General features: G+C 37.3%; 3 protein-coding genes across 5 annotated transcripts in view; 2 read left to right on the forward strand and 1 right to left on the reverse strand.

Annotated features, from left to right (window-relative positions):
* Positions 1-354: 354 nt before the first annotated feature.
* Positions 355-8,281, forward strand: ebna1bp2 (EBNA1 binding protein 2). Its single transcript, XM_079612696.1, has 9 exons — positions 355-618; positions 778-861; positions 2,663-2,838; positions 4,256-4,379; positions 5,441-5,530; positions 5,616-5,691; positions 5,814-5,901; positions 6,504-6,669; positions 7,444-8,281. The coding sequence occupies exons 1-9, from the start codon at positions 544-546 to the stop codon at positions 7,489-7,491; spliced, it is 927 nt and encodes a 308-aa protein (XP_079468822.1). The 5' UTR covers positions 355-543; the 3' UTR covers positions 7,492-8,281.
* Positions 8,282-8,624: 343 nt separating this feature from the next.
* LOC306998525 (uncharacterized protein) lies at positions 8,625-12,765 on the reverse strand. Of its 2 annotated transcripts, none has more exons than XM_079612697.1 (4): positions 11,935-12,765; positions 10,607-10,845; positions 9,796-9,913; positions 8,625-8,761 (listed from the first exon to the last, which is right to left on the reverse strand). In XM_079612697.1, the coding sequence occupies exons 1-4, from the start codon at positions 12,410-12,412 to the stop codon at positions 8,688-8,690; spliced, it is 909 nt and encodes a 302-aa protein (XP_079468823.1). In that variant the 5' UTR covers positions 12,413-12,765; the 3' UTR covers positions 8,625-8,687. The 2 variants fall into 2 exon arrangements, with proteins under 2 accessions (XP_079468823.1, XP_079468824.1); XM_079612698.1 differs by having other exon boundaries at positions 12,133-12,548.
* A 3,438-nt stretch (positions 12,766-16,203) lies between these two features.
* The window catches only part of LOC306998290 (low-density lipoprotein receptor-related protein 8-like), a 96,394-nt gene continuing 91,915 nt past the window's right edge, over positions 16,204-20,682 (forward strand). The window contains exons 1-2 of one of the 2 annotated variants that reach the window (XM_079612247.1): positions 16,204-16,344; positions 16,862-16,993. In XM_079612247.1, coding sequence (XP_079468373.1) covers positions 16,278-16,344; positions 16,862-16,993 — 199 coding nt within the window. In that variant the 5' untranslated portion in view covers positions 16,204-16,277. The remainder of the gene's footprint in view (positions 16,345-16,861; positions 16,994-20,682) is intronic. The other variant, XM_079612248.1, reaches the window with a different exon arrangement.

Consider the following 20,682-nt stretch of genomic DNA (forward strand, 5'->3'; position numbering starts at 1 on the left):
TAAAGAAAAGTAACAAGTGGCTCATTTTACTTGAATTCGCCCTATTGAAAGTATCGAGTAACTACTCTCTCTCATAAGCAACTTTCAAGATGATTTATCTTATCATGACTTAAAATGCTTAGACATCACACGCATTTTATGCATGTATTATGATGCCATGCTTTAATATAAATTATAAAGAGCATTTGGCTATTTGTCCATATGGGTTTGCAGTAGACGTCCCCTGACTTATTTTACCTGAATACTGAGGGGGCTACTAATATTTAAATAACTCTTGGCCTTAAACGTTTGTTATGTTGTGACATACTGTATATTAATATAAACGTATAAAGTATGCACGTACGCCGTACACTTACCATAAGTACGAAAAAAGCAAGTCCCCCGGCAGCGGAACCATTCTTTGTCAGTTTCTGTTTCCGTCAGGATTAATATATCCCGCGCACCCACGAGAAGCAGTGCTCTCCACACGTGAAGCGTTTGGATGCAGTGAAGTCCTCTGTTGCTGTTTTTATTTGTCTAATTTCCGTTCTATATTATTTGATTATGGTAGAAATAGATGAGGATCCCCAGCTCGGGCTTGATTCTGACGAAGACGATGAGCAGTTATCAGACGACGCGGTGAGAATATAGTGCATTTCACGTGTTTTGTTTAGGCAGGTTTACATTAGAACACAATTCCATGCTACGAATTAACAACCCAACCAATGGTTAAGAAATTAAAAGTATTCATGTGCGTAATTTAATACACATTTGTGTCATCTCATTTTCTTTGATCAGCTGCAAGAAGCTTTCGCCAAGGGTTTGCTTAAACCTGGAATGAATGTTCCTCTGGATGAGCCAAAGAAAGCCATCAACAATGTGGTGAGTTGACCAGAGCTGCTTTTACACATTAACATGCATTACATATGACCAACACTTAATAACTCACATAATTTGTATGATAACTGTTTAGCAAATCTTTAAACCGCAGACATAATATAAACAAGTAAAACAAAAAGCTTGCATATGTTTTAGGTTGTGTATCATATTTGATACATCAGGCTTTTATGGCTCATATACAGAATGATATTATGATCAAGGCTCTTTTGATCATACATGTGCTGTATAGTCTGTCATATATGCTACATAAAATTATAATGAGAACATTATAATTATGTGCTTGGGACATGGCTTTTAATTGTGAGACTTTTGTTTTGGTAATCAAGCTCTCAAAAGTTATATAAAAAGATTTATCGGCCAATATATCGGTTATCGGCTTTGAAATATAAATAATTATCGTCATTGGCCAAAATTTTCATTTCGGTGCATCCCTACTGTAGTTGCATTAGTCCAGTAAATCTTAAAGGGTAACTAAACACTAAACCAACTTTTTTTAGTTAATGATCTGTACGAATGGAGCTTCATAAATGCTGTTCATTGATTCGAGTACTTTTTTTAACATTTGAGTATAAAGTGTTTTAATTTTCAAATATATGGTGTAAAAACGTCTGAGTGCTGCCCTCTTCAGGTTAAACGGAATCTCCTGAAGTAGGGGTACTCTCTGACGTAGGGTACTCCCTGACGCTGCGAGCTCACCACGCCCCTGGCAGCCCCTGGTATAAAAGCATCTGGTTCCGTCAACACCAGAGCGAGTCAGGAGCTGGAAATTGGAATTACGAGTTTTGAAAACGATCAGGATAGCGTATTTTAGCATCTAGTTAGCATAGCATTTATAGTTATTTAGATTATTTTGTGTAGCCTAGGTAGTTATTTAGCATAGTTGTTCGTGTTGTTAGAAGCATAGTTAGTTAGTAGCATAGTATTGCATCAGTTAGGATAGTGTAGATTTTTAGCATTAGCTTTATCTGTGTTTAGTACAGTGGTTAGGCTGGTATAGGTGTAGTGTTGCCGGTTGCAACAGCACTGCTGGACTGTATAACTTCCCACCAGACTTGGAAATTAGGCGCCAGTGTTTACATGCACTTGTGTGCCAAACGCTGCTCTTCCTGCATGGACTCCACAACCGCCGGCGCGTTTTGCTGGATATTTTTTTTCACATAGCGGCAAAATATGCTTAACGTAGGTCAATAGTAATAATAATCCACTCAGATACTGGACCCATTCTCTCTAGCGCGGCTGCTTCGCTAGCATCGTCGGATGCCGATCGCGAGGCGGGAGTTAATGCGATGCGACACCGCAGTTTGAGCTAGCGGCTCGAATTGATATGATTTTAGCTCTGTGTCCACAGACAATTCCTCCACTTCAGGTGAGAAAAGTCCTCAACTTTAAATGACCGCTCTGTTGCAAAGCTACTTTGCAACAAAAAGTAGTGTAAACACTCTCCATCTTAGCGAGTCTGACAGCAGCTGTCAATCACTGCGGGTCTGTCAATCACCCGCTCAGCCCCGCCCTCGGTTCGTCCGTTGGGCTCTGCCCACTTTTCCAGCATTTTTCAAATATTGCCAGTGGGTGGAGTCAGGCTCTGACCAGGGGTTTAGTTACCCTTTAATATTGAAATATTGCTAACAAGGCAAGTTTTTCTTGTTTACTTTATACAAATCTTAAAAATATGACCTTTTACTTGCTAAAATGTTCATTGTACAGATACAGGCTTTATAGGCTTTGTATATATGAATTGTGATTTGTTGAATAATCTAATCCATAATCAATGTTTTTCATTCAGGAGGGTTTGAAGAAATGCCTTGCGGAGTTTAAGAGGAGCCTGCCATGGGCTGAAAGGCTTGACCTCACCAACCTCCCAGCTGTTGACCTCATCGCAAAAGCAGAGGGCAAAGCACAACAATCGGAAGGCGTTGACGACCTCAATGCAGAGGATGACTTTCAGAGGGAGATGTATTTGTAAGTGTAACTTGGTCATGTAGAACAAGGAATGCAGCTTGACTTATTATGTGTACTTGTATATGATGTTATACTTTAGTTATGGATGTTCCCTATTTGGTAATCACATGCCTTTATGAGAGTACCACAGTTTTAATTCTTGACGGACCGTTTCTTTTTTTAATGACAGATACTGATATCTAGAAAGCTGGGAGGCTTATAGATGATATTCTTATATTCGTGATTTAATTTAATGATGAACATTTCTGAATTGACACTTATTTTATACTATTTATATTATTTGGAAACAAAATGTCTGATCAGATGCCTGTGATAATTTATGGTCCTCTGGCGGTGTAGATTTTAAACATACCTTTTTTTTTTTTTTGAGCTGCACGATTAATCGTTAAAAGATCACAATCTCGATTCAAACACCCATGCGATCTCATTCCTAAATTACTACATTCGGCTTGATCTATTAAACACAGCGGAACATTCAGATCTGCGTTGAGCCAGAGAGAGCAGTTGTCATGTGTAGGTATGAAACTGTGTCTTCAAACACACAGTATTGTTATTTATGCGTTACAGATATTCATAATAATCACAGAAGTACTGGGATAAAAGTTTATAGTTCAGATATAAACACTTGATGTCTACGGAAGCGATCAAAATAGAGCAAATCACTTTTTGAAAAGTAAATGACATGTGAAGGCCAAGTGTAAAAACATTAAAGACCTTTTATGCAGTTATGAGAAGTTTAAATATGTTTCGGGCCGCCACAGTCTAGTTAATGAATGGGAAACAGAAAATGTATTTGTCATTTGATAATCCATTCAAGAGATTCATTCAAAAATGCTGATTCATCCAGGTATTAAACAAGTGAAGTGTTAATGAGTCATTGAATCATTCATTCCGATTAAAAGGATTGTCGAGTTCACGCGCATAGGTTGAGTTACCTATGATCACGCGCGTGAACTCGACAATCGACTACTTTGGACTTCGACCGAAAACAGGATGTAAATACAGGTTTGTGCGCTGGCTGAAATAACATCATTTTTATTAATATCTTTCACATCTACTGCAGTCAGATTCACTCGTGTTCACTCTGAAGGAATCATCTAACATGGCTGGGCACTTGTAATGACACATCAAGGATGTTAAGAGGCTAAAAGCAGGTTTAAAACTTGCCCCATTGAAGTCAACAGGGTGCAAATTTTAAAAAGAGGATAACACGGTGTAGGCAACACCGATTTTTGTCGTTGTTCTCTGTATTGACAGCACTCCAAATTTACAAAAAAATGAGCTCAATGTTAAAATTGACCGGAGATCCCCTTTAATTTGTGGTCCGAAAATTAAAGAAAGTCTTTGGAACTACATGAAGTTGAATTTTTCATTTTTGGGTGAACTGTCCCTATAACTGTTAACTGTTGCGTTACAGCTACAGACAGGCCCAAGCAACTGTTTTATTGGCACTGCCAAAGCTGCATAAGTTCAAGATTCCTACCAAGCGACCAGAAGATTACTTTGCAGAGATGGCCAAGACCGATCAGCACATGCAGAAGGTAAGAGCATGAGCACAACTGTTGGTCTGTTGACTTGACAACTCTGCTTTATAGAAATGTTTTGTCCACTGCACAATGAGAGTAGGAGAGCCAATAGTCTCTCAATCCCATAGGAAAGCTTTAAAAAACAAATGATACACGAATATATGCGACCATTCGTGGGTCAGTAAGAATTATTTTGTTGTTGTTAAAAGAAATTAATCCAGTTATTCGACAAGGATGCATTAAATTGATCAAAACACGTGATGGTAGACATAATGTTGCAAAATCTATCTATTTCAAATCAATGCCGTTCTTTTGAATTTTCTATTCATCAAAGAATCCTGAAAGAAACGTATCAGTAGCCATATTTCCATCCACCTTTTTTATGCTCATTTTGGTATATTGCATAAAGAAACGCTGGGTGTAAACGCCAAGTTGCACATACATTTAAAAAATGCGCTTAAAAACGTATATTCCAGAAGTTCCCAAACACCAGCATCCGAACTCAAGATAACATGACAGCGTTTATTGCGCTTCGTCTGCGTGCTCTGAGACACAAGTAATTTATGATAAAAGAGCCACAGTGATTTCCCCGATTGCAGCAACTTCCATTTTTATTACAAATGCTTTGACAATTTTGTTCTCTTGAACACATGGGATGGAAACAGCACTATATTTGCAAATGAGCTAAATTCCAGTTTTGGAATCATCATGTTAGAATGATTTCTGAAGCATCATGTGACACTGAAGACTGGAGTTATGATGCTGAAAATTCAGCTTTACCATCACAGGAATTAATTAAATTTTAAAATGGATTCAAATAGAAAAGTTATTGTAAATTGCATTAATATTTCTGTTTTTACTGTATTTTTGATAAAATAAATGCAGCCTAGGTGAGCATCAGAGACTTTTAAGGTATTAATAATTTAAAAACATTTTAAGAAATCTTACAGACCCCCAACATTGAGTAGATAATAATGGCAACAAGGGATGCAAATCTTCACCCAAGACGGATTAATTAAAATTCACTGTCAATGTCAATTCATAATCTAAATTGTCCATGTTTTTGTTTGTAACAGGTTAGGAAAACGCTGCTTATTAAGCAAGCAGCGATGGAGAAGTCAGAAAAGGCCAAGAAGCTCAGAGAACAGAGGAAATATGGCAAAAAGGTCAGTTTTTCCTCTTTAAATTATGTTTTTAGGGTTTGATATTGGGCGCTGGACAGACAATTGTTTTAAATCTCTGGCTCTACAGGTTCAAACACAGGTGATTCAGAACAGGCAGAAACAGAAGAAAGCAATGCTGACAGCTGTGAAGAAATATCAGAAAGGTACTTTTTCATCAGAACAACATGTTTTCACTATCACATGTCATTACCAAGGTTATCTGAGCAAAGTTTTATATTCCATATACTAGTGGAGAAAGATTTCACTCATTGTTTATGTCTTACAGGAATGACAGATAAACTGGAATTCCTGGAAGGAGATCAAGAACCGAAACCGAAAGGGCCAGCAGCAAAAAAGCAAATAAACAAAAAAAGGTGAGCAATGACTATCTGCAGTTTTTTTTTTTGTAGTAGTAGTAGTATAAGTCAGCTGTTCATACTGTATATTGAGGTTCTTATTCAGCAGGTTACAAAGAACTGATTTAAAGACATGAGAGGCATTACTTTGGGTCTTCATTTTATGGCAAAATATTTAGTTAAATGCAAGTTTTGTAACTATGTGTATATTTAGGGCTCCAGACTAACTTTGAAGCACTTGAAAGTGTTTGAATTTACCTCAATGAATACTGTAAAAAAAAATATATATATTTCTGCCATAATACCATGGTTACAGTTAGCGTTACTACATTAAATCCATGGTGATTGTTGGTGATTTGTGGACGGGAAAGCCTTCTATATCTTTTTTGTTTATGGCACATTGTTTCTCCTGGTTTGATTTGATATGGTTGATAACGGAGTTGTGCACTGAAGTTGAATGCTTCTCACTAGAACGGCCTGCGCATCTCAAATGGTGTTTGATGTTTCTCATATGCAACAGAAACTGCAGGTCTTATCAGTTGGGCTAAATATAGTCAGTCTGGAGCCCTATTCTTTATTTTTATTTATTTGATATGAAATGTTTGTCCTGCTGTCTTTAGTCCTAATGCTAAGAAGAAATACAAGGATCAGAGGTTTGGCTTTGGGGGCAAGAAGAAGGGCACCAAATGGAACACCAAAGACAGCCATGACGACGTTTCAGGATTCAAGGCCAAAATGGCTCATGGGAAAGGTGGGAAAAGAAGCGGCAAAGGAGGGAAGACGAATGTAAGTGTTTTTTTACCTTTTTTTTTTTTTAGGCTGAATCTGTTAATCCAGATACTTTTGAAAATTTTATTTTCAAGCGTTTTCCAAAAGTTTCTCGTCCACACTGAAATGTCAGAAAATGCTCAAATTATCGAACTAGTCTTACCAACTAGCAGTTAAACAAGTAATCATCTCAGTAATCAGACTTTCTTTTTCTATTCAAATTAAACCAGTCTGCCTTTTTATGTAACAGACTTTAAAAAAGTTAAGACCAGTCTTGAAGACAAAAATGAATGACTAACTTTTAAAACTAGTCTAGTCTAAAACTAGTTTATGCAACCGGCCAAAGACAATAAAGTTTCTGTTCTTTTGGATGATTCATTTTATTAGCAAAATATCTGTCCAGGTCTTTTAAATTTTAAAATATTTTTGAGAGTCAATATCTTGCAATTCTTACTTTATAACACGCAATTGCGAGTTATCCTGAGGTAAAAAAAAAAAAAACTAACGTTTTTTTTTTGAGTATCACACAATTGCGAATTGCAGTTCTGAGAAAAAAAGTCTGAATTGTGAGATGAAAAGTCGCAATTACCTTTTTTATCTGTGGCGGAAACAAGCTTCCTTTAAAAAGCTAATTTTCCGCCGGACAAAAACACGTCTCTGTGTGGATGAAAGACCAAAACGTAAAGAAAGTTTTCAAATGTATCCAGATTAGTGTAGATGTAGCCTAATTACTATTGTTTTGTCATAACATTTTTGAAGACACCATGTTTTCATCTCTTTCTTTTTATATAGAAACGGCCAGGGAAGGAGACCAGGAGAAAAATGAAGGCACGCAAATGAGCTGTATCTTCCCATCAGTAGCTCTCACTGAAATGGATTGTGCCATTAAAAATACTTTTTTAATCTCCCCTATTTCTTATTACATGGGTGAAGTCAGGGCTCTGTTCTTTTTTCCCTGTCAAACACCTTTGTATATTTCAAAAGACTTCATGTTACCCGAGAGGAATTGTTTCCGAAGATTTTTTTAAATGTTTGTATTTCGCTGACTAATGTTAACATCACATATAAAACCCTTCAGAATGGTGCCACTGGAAGCCACCACCATAACATAATAATTCTGAAAAGTATACCATAGATTTACATTATTTTGATCCTTGAATTGTTTTTTTAAGGTAGAGACAAACAGTGTCTGTAAAACTAGTTTTACCTGGATGTCCTGATCCAGCAAGCTGTACTCTCGTCTCTTTTCGCACTAATGTTTGTATTCGCAATGGGAATAAACATACTGCTTACATTCTGTACACAAATTTGATTTTGGCACTCGCTATATCTGAGTTTCACATTCAGCAATGCTGTGTGCCAGAGGAGCACATTAATATTCATGAGATTGTAATTAGTTTATCTGCCCACTGGTCCTGGTTGTATTCTGACGGTGTCGTTCCTGTGCCGTCTGGGTTCGGATAAGCAAATGAAGTGAGATGTTCATCCCGGGAATCTTAATGTCTCTTTTCAAGAGCACAAACGGGATCTCTGAGATGCAGAGGAGAAAATACTGATTTAAGAGTCGAGAGCTGCTTTGGTTGAGTTTGACAAAATCAGAAAGACAGGGAATCTTCAGAATGGAACGGTTTATTCATTAAATATTTAAGATTTAGGGACGTCATTACTGCATCATAAAGCCCAAACATATAAACATATCAAGCATAACTGCTTTTAACATTCAACTTTCCAATCTAATCAATTGGAATTATAGGTGTCGAGTTCAAAAACTGTGCAACAACACAAGACTGATACCATAATCGACTAGTGTAAAAACAAATGTCAAACTGTTGCCTTTACTGGAACAAAGACAGCAGTGCTTTCAGCTGTATCTTCTAAAAATCATGAATACAACATAGTCGCTGTAATGAACTTGCGTCGTAACTGCTATTGAGAATATGAGAAATCTGTTTTTGAAAAGGATGTATTGAATGTGTGTGTGTGTGTTATACAAATGATGTGGTATCAGTCGAAGAGAAACTGAAGTGCTCATCTTTTCAGGGTGTGTTCCTTGAGGAAAGACTTTCAACAGTTACAACATCTGTTTCCTGATCACCACCAACTTGGCTTTCTGTAGTAGTGAGAAAGCAGAACGGACATCTGTATGAACAATATGGACCTTTTTTTTTTGCCACTCTGGCACTAAATAAATTATTTTGTCATAAAAAACGACACCAGCTGAATGCATTACAACAATGTAGGCTATGTATTTTTAATCTGTTATATTATGTAGTGTGTATTAAACTAAATGAACCATTTTAATCTGATTAGAGTATCATATTTGAGTAAAAGATAAGATATTTTTCTAAAAAATGCATTTAAAATCAATGCAAAACCAAGACACTTTGAAATAACAGAACGCTGAACAATCATTTCAGGTTTTGCTAGGTATGTTGTAATACACGTAGCCAACTACTGGTCATATATTGATATGGAAAAATATTGGGCCACATGATGCTATTTTAAAAGTTCACTATTTTGTTTATTGGCTGTGGAATAATAGGTTAAGGTGCTTTAATGCCAGTCTGAACATCAGTGCAGCACCTCGATTTCCGGTCTGTCTGAAACTGATTATATTCAAGTTTCTACAAAGCTCCTCCTTCCGAAAAGCTCAGAGCGCTCCGATTGGCCCGCTGACCTAGTGCGTTGTGATTGGTCAAAGACCTCAGGGATATGCTGGAAATGTAACAGCCCATATAATGGCAGGTTTCAGAGTTTATGGCTGTTTTCAGAAGGCCAAACAAAGGGGTTCTGCATTCGCATCCAAACACTGCGTCTCTACGACATGATGCCAACAGTTCAATTCACCGAAGTCTTCTCTCTTTGCATATGCCTTTGGGCGAGCATTATGCTAAAATTTCACATTGTGACGTAGACGTTTGAGGAAGTAACATATGAACTTCGATCGAGGCGTTTTAGCTAGGCCTGTGGGACACTGAGCTTTGTAAATGCTGATCTTATACATGCACAGACACATTACACACTAAAAGGAAATGGTAAACATTTAAACGCATCATATGGCCTCTTTAGGTAGGAGTGTTTTTCCTTTCCCCTTAGTATTATCAGAATAATCAACAATGTAATACATGTTTTAATCTTTAATACCTGGGACACTTGCAGCTTGAGGAGGAACCTCAGATCTTCCTTGCTCTCCGGTCATGTGACACTGTGAATGGTGGTAACGTTCATCTCTCAGGCCTGGATACGGGAGGTACGGACTATACTGCGAACCATGGAGCAAACACGAGAACAGGACATTCAGATTATGCATAAATACAACAGCAGGGTTTGGTGTGAAAATCTGGAGTTGACCGAAACTTTAAAGGAATGTTCATAAACACGTTCTTCCTCTTGATTTACACTCTTCACAGATGTTAGATTTATTCAGCTGTAGCCTGACGCTGCAGATATGGAGAATGAAGCTAGTAGAAAAAGGACATCAAATAATGTAAACTAGCTTTGGGGTTTCACGTTGTTGTTTTTTTAAACCTCTCGCATACGGTAAGTCGACTGTAGATAACGGGGAATAAGAAATAGACATAATTTCTCTTTTTTCTTAGAAGTGAGAGCAGCCCTAAGTATTTTTGTGACAGTGAAGCCCTTTGATCAAATGTTTGGGTAAAGAGATTAAAAATGTATATGTAACTGTAACAAGAAAAAATTCATCATTGAATTCATTGAATCCTATGATTCAAAAGTTAGTGGTTGGTAATGTTATTGAAAGCATTCTCTTATGCTCACCAATGCTGTATTCATTTGATTAAACATATGAATTTGATCAAAAATACAGTAAAACGGTAATATTGTGAAATATTACAATTTAAAATATCAGTTTTCTATTTGGATATATCTTAAAATGTACTTTATTGCTGTGATGTCAAAGCTGAATTTTCACCATCATGCCTGTGGAACATACTTGCAACTCCCGACTCTCCAGTGGATAAGACAGCGCTCCTGGTGGAAAGGGAACGAATCCAACATGTTCCCTGAAGGCTCCTGGTGCAGGTGGTCTCACGCTCACCAGCACCGCCGGGAACATGTATCGGTCCGTGTACTGCGGGTGCATGGGAAGAGGGATCGCGAACATCTCTGCTGGATACATTTGCCCAGGGTATGCCTCTGTAATTATGTACTCTCCAGGAAAAGGTGGTGCATCTGTGGATATATCCAGTATTATACAATATTCGGTTGCGCTTTCAAATTACTTTTAAACATTTACACACATCATTCAATGAAGATGTATTCATTACACTGTAAAAATGTTTTGGCATGTAAAAAAAAAAAGATTTTAACTAAATTCTAGATAACTAGATTCTAATTGTAACTAATTTTATGCAAATTAAAAGTTAAATTGGTGAGACTATACAACCAATAGACCGGAAGTCCCGCCTTACAGTTAAAAGAGCCAGCCAATCATCTTTTCTTCATAGAGACACTGCCTGTTTGTTTCTGGGATGTATATAAACTCGACTTTTAAGTCTTTTCTTAAACAATTTAAGACTTTTATGACCCTAAATGTGATCAAACTGAATATAAGACATTTATAATAGCCTACATTTTAAGGACTCGCATGAACCCAGTGATTAGGTCACAAACAGTTTTCTTTTTAGGTAAAAAGTGCCTATTTATGCATTTATTTTCAATAATACTATAAAGTGCATTTGCAATGGATGAAAAGTTCATTAGATTTAGCTTCATTTGATTTTTATTACATGAAATTGTACATGGAATGTAAACTATACTGGTCCCTTTTTAATTAGTAAAAAGTTTAGCTAATACTAATTTAGTATTAATGTTTCCTAATTATTCAGGTCAATTATATAATGTTTTACTTGTGTAAATAACAGTTACAGATTTAGAAACACGCTGAGTCGTTGGTTAAGTTATATAAAAATTGGTGTAAGTAAGCCTATTGGTTAAACAGACTGGCGCAGGTATGACATCACTTTGTAGGCCAAAACGCAGAAACGACTACGCATTTTAGGTAGCTTGATGTTAAATGTCAATTGTATGCTTTACTGAAAGTTTAATAAAAAATAAATAAGTTTTTAAAAAGTTAGCATTTTAGCACTTCCGGCTATCGAAAATCCAAAAGCCTATGGGAAAATCCTATTGGGTTTTTATCGACGGAACCAGCGTGATACAAAGTGACGTCATACATGCACCAGGCTATTTAAACATAAAGGTTATAATTGAAATAAAAGGATTACTAATTAGAAATGAAGGGTTTAAAGCTGCACAAACCTCCAAGAGCGCTGCTCGGTCCCGCGGGTGTCTTCAGATCGCAATAAACCGCGCCCGAGTTAACGGAACCGCGCAGGTCAGTGTACGTTTTATCACTTGTGCCGTGTCGATTAACGGGCGCATTAATAGCATTACCCTTTCTCGCGCTGACGTCGGTTTCTCCGCTCACTCCGTTAGTTGAAGTAACGTTAACGTTACCCGTTTTCCTGTCAGACAGAGCGGTCTGCTCGGGACGGCCGGTAGCCGGTGATTCGTGTCCCTGAACGGATTTGATCCGTCTTTGAGATGCCAGGATTTTCGTCCGCTCGTTGATGAGAGCACACTTCCAGCACACGCACTGCCTGAACTGACATTTCCCCGAATGGCCTTTTAACAGGACTACGAAGCCGTGGTTACGGCATCTCGCGCACTTCGGACTGCGCGCGGCTTTTCCTGCCGTTATTCGATCATTCGGTGCCGCTGCTGAAACATTTGCCATCGCCACAGACACGAATATCAGTATCACTGAAATATCAAATAAGTTAAATGTGTCACATTTGAATAAATTTCGTTCGCAGGGGTGTGTCCTCTAAACTCTTGAATTTGGCTTAATGGCTCACGTGATGCTAAGTGGTGTGAGAGAATAAACTTTCTCATGCTCGTCTAGACTCTGCGGGATTCCCCTAAAGCCAGGTGCGACTATTCAATAGGGATGTTCGCCGGAGTCAAATGTGACGTCACGATATGGGCGTGGTCGCAAACTGGTTGGCAGAAAGAACCAAAACATGTCGCAGACTCGCAGCAGTCTACCTGTGTTTTGTCAGCATATGCTAATTATTTGTCCGAAGAACCAAAAAAGAGATATAAGGTTAAGCTTTTATATAACCAGGGTTCATGTTCTCTGCCTGATCAATATCACCTGAGTGAGAATTGGAGCAAAAGCCCGGACACATGGCCACATTTGACATTCGGCGACATCTAACGTTATCTGTATCTCATCGACACGCCATCTATGTTTACGTCGATGAAGGCGTACAAATCTTTAGATGATATAAATAAAGTAATAATTACGAATATTACTTGTTGTAACTAAGGATAACTGGTAAATATGTTACAACTAGAGTAAAAATACAGGTGTAATTTATCCATGGGCTATATTTTGAATCAAAATTATCTTACCTCTGATATATAACATTGGTTAACATATAAGTAAAATGTATGAATGAAAATACAATAATTTGCCCTTAATTTATAAGGGTATGTCAGTGTTATTATACTTCCATTGCTCAGTCACAGCATGCACAAAAAGTTATGCTATGTAAACAAACACTTTGACACTTCTTCCGCGGTATTTTGTACAGTTATTCATTCATTAATTAACCCATCAATGCGATAGAACCTACTAGTAACATTTATTTACAAAATTAGTTTTAATTTTAAACGCAAAATGTAGGTAGCAGACGCGATCGTGGTCCGCTGGCTCCCATTGTTTTCCGCTGGGTATAGACGCCTAATTGCAGAAATTCAAAGCTTTCTTTCTTGATTCAGGCTGTTTAGGTACGCGGTAGAAGCTCTTGGGACTCTTATCGAACCTGTTAACACGATCACAAAGCACGATACAACCATTTTTCTTCTGTGTTTGCGCTGCGCTTTAAGCGGTCATTACTGTTCTTCTGCCAACCAGAGCGCGTCGTGACGTCACGGCGAACATCCCTATACTTTTGACTTGCAATTTGTACCACAAGAAGCACATTTATAACAAACTGACAGAAATGAAAGCTTTTCATTTTATATATATATATAACGTTAGGCTATATGTAAAAAAAAAAAAAAAAAAAAAAAAAAAAAAGATATATGATTGATGCATTACTTGGGCATGTCCCACGGAAAGTTGAACGGACGACTATCTGTACGTGTTACATAGTTTTATTATTATTATTATTTTTATTTTACCGATGCCGGACGTCCTACCGCGAATTTGTGACCAGGGACGTTGCCGTCGGACCAATGTTTGCTGGTAGGGCTATTTAGAATATGATAACTGACATATAACGTTAGTGGTAGTCAGAACCAAAAAAAAAAAAAAGTTTCGAAATACAATGAAGAAGCTCAAATTTAAGCTTTACCACTTTTTAATTAGCCTACTTTTGTAGCATGATGTTCTGTAAATTAGAATTCCGATATTGGAAGTGTTTTTGTTGACATTTTTTTAACTTTATATCAGTGTTGACCACTAGTCAAGGCAGATATTTCATAATTTGTGAAAGGAATTATTTGGCCAAATCGGATTTCAATCGGATTGGAAAGGGTGGTTTAAACCTTTCCTAATCCGTTCGACAGGTCATTGATATTTTAAACAATGTTGGCAGACGGTTGACTGCACCCATTGATTTCCATAGTAGGAAAAACAATTTTTTTTTTTTTTTTTTTTTTTAAGACGGGCAATCGGGCAACCCTGAATAGTCAAATCATGATCTTCATGATCATCTAATTACTCTGTTACATCACGCTTAAAAAGGTAACAGAATCCAGTATTTTGGTTTCACTTACTCTAGTTCACACAATGCAGCATCTCATTCATTTACAAAATATCACATGCAAATATATTGATTTATTTGAAAACATATATTCTGATCTAGGTGCAATCAGGTTAAAAAAAAAAGTAAAAAAAAAAAAAACATCTGCTCAGACATTTTTTAAAACTTGTTCTATACATTTCCTTTCAGCATTTTGTGTGTATCCCTAAATGCCAGTTTACATAATCTGGGTACATGCCAGGATCATGACAATAGGGTCTTTGCCCCTGTACATTTTCCCCTTTGAATACTTTGTTGTGGTTGGCTACATTCACAGTTAAGCAGTCGGGGGAGGGGTTGAGTTCAGCCCATCTTACTGCTATTAAAATGACTGATTATCCTGTCAGGGTCGCTCTGGCCTAGTTTTGACTGACAGAATTGTTCATGCTGGCACAGTGCCACAGATGCAGTCTATATTACTGTAACTCTTTTACAAGGTCACCTAACCCCATTATCTTAATAAGGGTTATAATTAATGCAATTTAAAAACTGATCATCTCATACTTTTTCTGTCTTGCTTCCTTTCTGTATATTATTGCTTCAGGGTGATTCGCTTTTTGAGGATATGCACGTGAACATACCGGAGGGGTGGTGCTATGTTGCATGAGATTTTTAGGCTAAGGGGGCGGGGCGTTTACACGGCACCGTTTTCAACGAAACACTTTTTATGCGTTTTGGGCGTTCATTTTACACGTCAACGACAACGGCGTTTTGGAGGCCTGAAAATGCAAACTACAATAACACGAATTTGTGAAAACGGCCAGAAAATACGTGTCCAGTCTATAGACGCGTAGTGTATCTTTACGAAGTGACATCGACATATGAGTTATTTTAAATGATTCCTCAGGCCAATATACAGCGCTTGACACTATCAATGCTCCGAGCGGGGCTGCCCTCTTGAAATACCGCTTATAAGTTTGCAGAAGACGCACCGTCTTTGGTCAGGTCATGTGACCTGGAGAATGCCTGGAGAATGAATCACTTTACGACCGTCACGTGACCACAAGCTCTGATATGCTCAAGGAGCTAACGCTTTTGCTACTATTTTTCCGCCTACTCGACTCCTGGCCATGGCTGAGGCAAGGAAAAAGTTTAAAACTGCTTCTGAGGAGGCAAAAAAGAGAAAAGGTGAGAGGGATCGTGGATGTCTTCTTGGCTTTTGCGACAGTGCTGCGGCGCTTGTGGCCACTAGGGGCGCTCGACATGAAAGTTACAGGTCTAGCGCCCCTAGTGGCCAAAAGTTATGTGGTGTGCCTTTAATAAATACAATTAAATGTATTAGTCTTGCCAAAAATCTCTAGACCAACCACACTTTTTAACAGTTACATGTTACTCTTTTTATAAATACATATATATATAAAAAAGAAACAATAATTATCATATATATTTATATATATATATATATATATATATATATATATATATAATGTAAATAATATTTTAAATGAAAAGAAAATATTTATTTTTATATAAAATATATACTGGCTGGCTGGCTAAATAAATAAATAAAATTGGGGAACTTGTAAAAGGTTTTAAATGATGATAAAAAAAAATCTCTACAATAATAATAATTCCATGATTGTTGTTTTGACTCCATCATGCCTCATATTCTATGTAGTAAATGGTGTTTGATGGCACACTACCCTTCAGTGCAGTTATTCATACTCGCTTACGTTTGATGTCGTCATTGATTCAAATTGCCAGTGAATCTATTGGAGATTCAGTGAAGGAGCGACGCCATCCGGACACGCTTTTGTTTGTGGATGAACACTCCAACCCGTTTCGGAAATGTGGACAGAAACTGGGAAATTATTATTTTTTCATTTCTTACTTTCGGAATTATACTTAGCAAAAGGTTTGTTGTATTCTCTTTTTTTCGGGCGTGAAATTATCGTAAGCCTTTTTAATAGACTGTGTAATGATGCTGTGTTGGTTATCTCGTGGATGCGCGAGACTAACACTTGATTCTACGCGGGCAGCCTTGTTTCCACATTTCTATAAACACACACACAACACTTGATTAAAAATCTAGTTTGCTCGAGTAAAATATTAAAGGTTAATGATTTGGCAGCATGGATTTATTGTTTCATATTCATACCCATCCTAACAGAAACATTTGTGTCTGAAATAGGAATGAAAGAAAGGTTTGAGTGTGTTTTTTCGTTTTCTTTGTCATGGCTTCACTGAAGTGCGCGTGTAGTAATATAATTGCTGGTCAAATTACATTGTGTTTGGATTTGCTCGGTTCAGTCATGTGTTATTGTGCAGTAGTAGATATATTGCGCTCCTTTCATGTAATGGTTGCAGGTTATATTGGTTTGAGTGGAAGAGCAAATGCGCGACTGTATAATTCTCTTCAATGTCGTTCTCAGGTACCGAAACTGGCACTGAGACGGAGTGCGAGGATGGACAGTTTCAGTGTACAAACATGAGATGTATTCCCACCATATGGAGATGCGATGATGATGATGACTGCTCTGACAACAGCGACGAGGAGAACTGCCGTGAGTAGCGTTTACTCTCACTGACACATGTGTGTGTGTGTGTGTGTGTGTGTGAACAGCAGCCGTGCTGAACGAGATGTCAAAATCAGCCCTCGCACCAAAGCATTACTTCTTTGTTTGAGTGACTTTTGAGCTTTTCAAATAATTAACTGATTAGCATCAAAAGCTATAATCAATTATTTCAAAAGCCTTTTTAAATTATTTTCATGTTAGCGAATAGGAGTAGCCTAATGGGGATTGTTGTTGTCACACTCTTCACTCCAGTTATTCTTCACAGAATATTTGTTAAATGTCGATTTTTGTAAATGTAGAGACATGTATACAATATACACCAGGGGTCAGTAGACTCTTTTAATGTTTTTGAAATAAGTCACCAAGGCTGTATTTTTGATAAATATTATTAATTAAAAACAATAATATTGTGAAATACCATCACAATTTAAAAGAACTGATTTCTAATTGAATACATTTTTTAAAAGTGTAATTTATTCCTGTGATGGTAAAGCTGTAATTTCAGCATCATTACTCTATCATTCTTCAGTGTCACATGATCCTTCAGAAACCATTTAATGCTCAAGCAAACAAAGATTTCTTCTTATTATCAATGTTGGAAACAGACAGTTGTGCTGCTTAATATGGAAACTGATACTTTTTTAAGGATCCTTTAATGAATAGAAAGTTCCAAAGAACAGCATTAATTTGAAATAGAAAACCTTTGTAACCTTATAAATGTCTTTACTGTCACTTTAGATCAATTTAATGCTTCCTTACTGGAAAAAGGTGTTAATTTCTTTAAAAAATATATTACTGACCACAAACTGAACAGTAGTGTGTATATATAGCAATACCATTATCCGTTTGCATGTTCATATACCAAGATCACACACTGTATTTCATTAATGCAGAGTAACAGTAACTGAACAGTTACTGAAATGGTGCTTTTCCACTGCATGGTACGGCTCGGTACGGCTCACTTTTGAGTGAGGATTCCATTGATTTTTGGTACCACCGAAAAACCTGGTACTTTTTTTAGTACCACCTCGGTTGAGGTTCCAAGCGAGCCGTACCGATACTAAAATGCACCGTGTAAACACTGCAGATCACTGATTGGTCAGCGAGAATCGCCACTACAAGCGTTTTTCGCCTTTTTGTCAAGTGCGTCTTGCCTCAAAGCATCGGGTTATTTATTTTGGCTCTAAGCTGAAAACAGGACAAAAGGAGTGCTTGTTTTCTTAAGCAGTTTATGTGTCATTGCATCATGCGCCTGTTGAGTTTACAGTTTTGACTGATCCTTCAATTGCTCTTAACAAAGGGCAGTCATGCAGTCTGAAGTTATTTTATCCAAGCAATGCAACACGTCTATGTGGGATCCTATCTGTCATTACAGAAATTTTTTTTTTTTCTCCACTATATTCAATAACCTGTATTACAATATTAGTGATATATTTATTATTTTATTTATATTTATTTTATAGAACAACAGAATGAAAATGAAGCTATTTAAAACCCAGCTTGAATTTCTGGCGTTACAACTAGATAAATATATTCTTGGTCCTGATCTGGAGTATAATTCCACACCTTGTTCCAACAACTATTGGCACAGACAGAGCTGACCTCCGCCCTAACGGATTCCCCTGATGCTCCTCCGCCGCCGACCCCCCCGTGTCCCTTTTATCCTCCCCCTACACCACCATCCCAACCCCCATCCGCACACTGTCTATACATCCGCCTCTAATGCATGACAAGGCCATGCGTATGCGTAGAATCGTGTGCTGTGATCCTGATTCAAATTATTCGTGACCTGCCCTCTCCATAGTGCAGATGCTGCCGTTTGATCGTGTGTCATGAAGATGAGTCATATCTGTCAGGGTTATTGAGTGCTGAACTGTCTTTCTGCAGTATGAAATGATTAATAATCTGAAACTAAGAGCGTAAATTGCATCAGAAGTGATAATTGTGATGAGCAGCACATTAGGTATAGAAGCGGCTTTGCTTTAGGACCCTGATATTACTTTGGGTATCATCGAGTGCACACAAAATAAATAACAAATGTCTAGTCAAAAATCCAACATAGAAATGTATTACTATTAATTTGGCCCTTTTTTGGGTCCCGAAGCACCATACGGTAGAGTACAGTAATAGGGATTTCTGCAGCTTGCTCAGTTTTTTAGTTAGAATATTTGGTAATTTGAATATATATAAGTATATATATATAAATTCTGTCATGAAACTCTAGAAGGCGTAGGCTTCTTTTCTTAAACTGCTTACAATCACATCATTCTCTTTTGGGCACAGCTGATTGGTTCCTGCTGTATCAGTAGCCAATGAGCTCGCTGCTCAACCTTCACATACTTGGTTAGCATTGCCTTAGCAGTTGCAGCACGCTTTCAGAAACCCTCCACCTTCCCCAGCTCAACCTGTATAGATCTGCTACTGGTAATTAATGTATGCTTATCAGCATGTCTTACTTGCTCACAGCAGCAGCAATAACATCAGCAGCGTAGCAGATCTATTTTGCCAAGACCAAACATATCAGTCACATTGCCATATCCATTACCATGCCAAACACTCCCAAGAGTTGCCATTACAGAAATATGTATACACTACTGTTAAAAGTTTGGGGTCAGTACGATTTTTTTGTTTAAGGAAGTTAATACTTTTACTCAGAGGGATGCATTAAGCTGATCAAAAGTGACAGTAAAGACATTTATAATGTTACAAGAGATTTTTATTTCAAGTAAATGCTGTTCTTTTGTAGTTTGCAGCAGGCGTTTTCAAATGTGTGTGATAATAAGAAATGTTTCTGCTGAAAATTCAGCCTTGCCATCACAGTGATAACTTAGAAATAGAAAACAGTTATTTTAAACTGTAAGAATATTTCACAATATTAAAAAATATATTTCTTTTTTGGAAAATCAAATAAATGCAGACTTGGCAAGCAGCGAGAATGACCCGTAGTTGTTTACCATACAAAAACATTGTCATTTATTACTATTACTTTTGGCATGTTTTTGGTTCTTGAAGCACCATACGGTAGACTAATTTCTTCAGTAATCTACTGGCTCGAGTGTTTTCTTATCAGATTTTTTGGCGATATGACTGGACACATGGACATTTGATCCTGATCCAAATTTTAACACCTTGTTCCACTAAAAACTGGCACAGAAACAAAGTGTTGAGCTGTGCCAATATTGTTGATCCAACATATTAACCTCTTTTTATTTAATTCCATCAAAATTGTCTACCATATTTTCCTCCTTTTAGTGCGATTATCATCCAAGGGGAAGGAAACCAGCCAGAATTATGCATAAAACAATACATTTTTTACAAAATACGTGTTGCGTATGCGGAAATTACCATTCTCTTTTTGTCAAGAGCAAAGTGTTTTAATGTATTTTAAAGCTGTGCCAATTCTGGGAGGTGATTTTGTATGAACAATAACGACAGAGGAGGCAGGAAGGCTTCCTTCGTCTCAGACTCAGTGGCAATCATAATGTGAACGTTCATATGCGTTTCTGTGTTTCATGCTGCGTCAGAAAAACAGCATTTCCTAATGACCTTGAATGGGAATTTTAACGGCACTGATTGGCTGATTCAAACAGGTTCACAGGAATCAATGCTTACAAAGAAGTCCAATGATACACTGTAACTAATAGCGTATGGCAGGTGATACTGAAATACAGCCCTTT

This window comes from Phoxinus phoxinus (genome assembly GCF_949152265.1).
Source record: "Phoxinus phoxinus genome assembly, chromosome: 5".
NCBI classification, from domain to species: domain Eukaryota; kingdom Metazoa; phylum Chordata; class Actinopteri; order Cypriniformes; family Leuciscidae; genus Phoxinus; species Phoxinus phoxinus.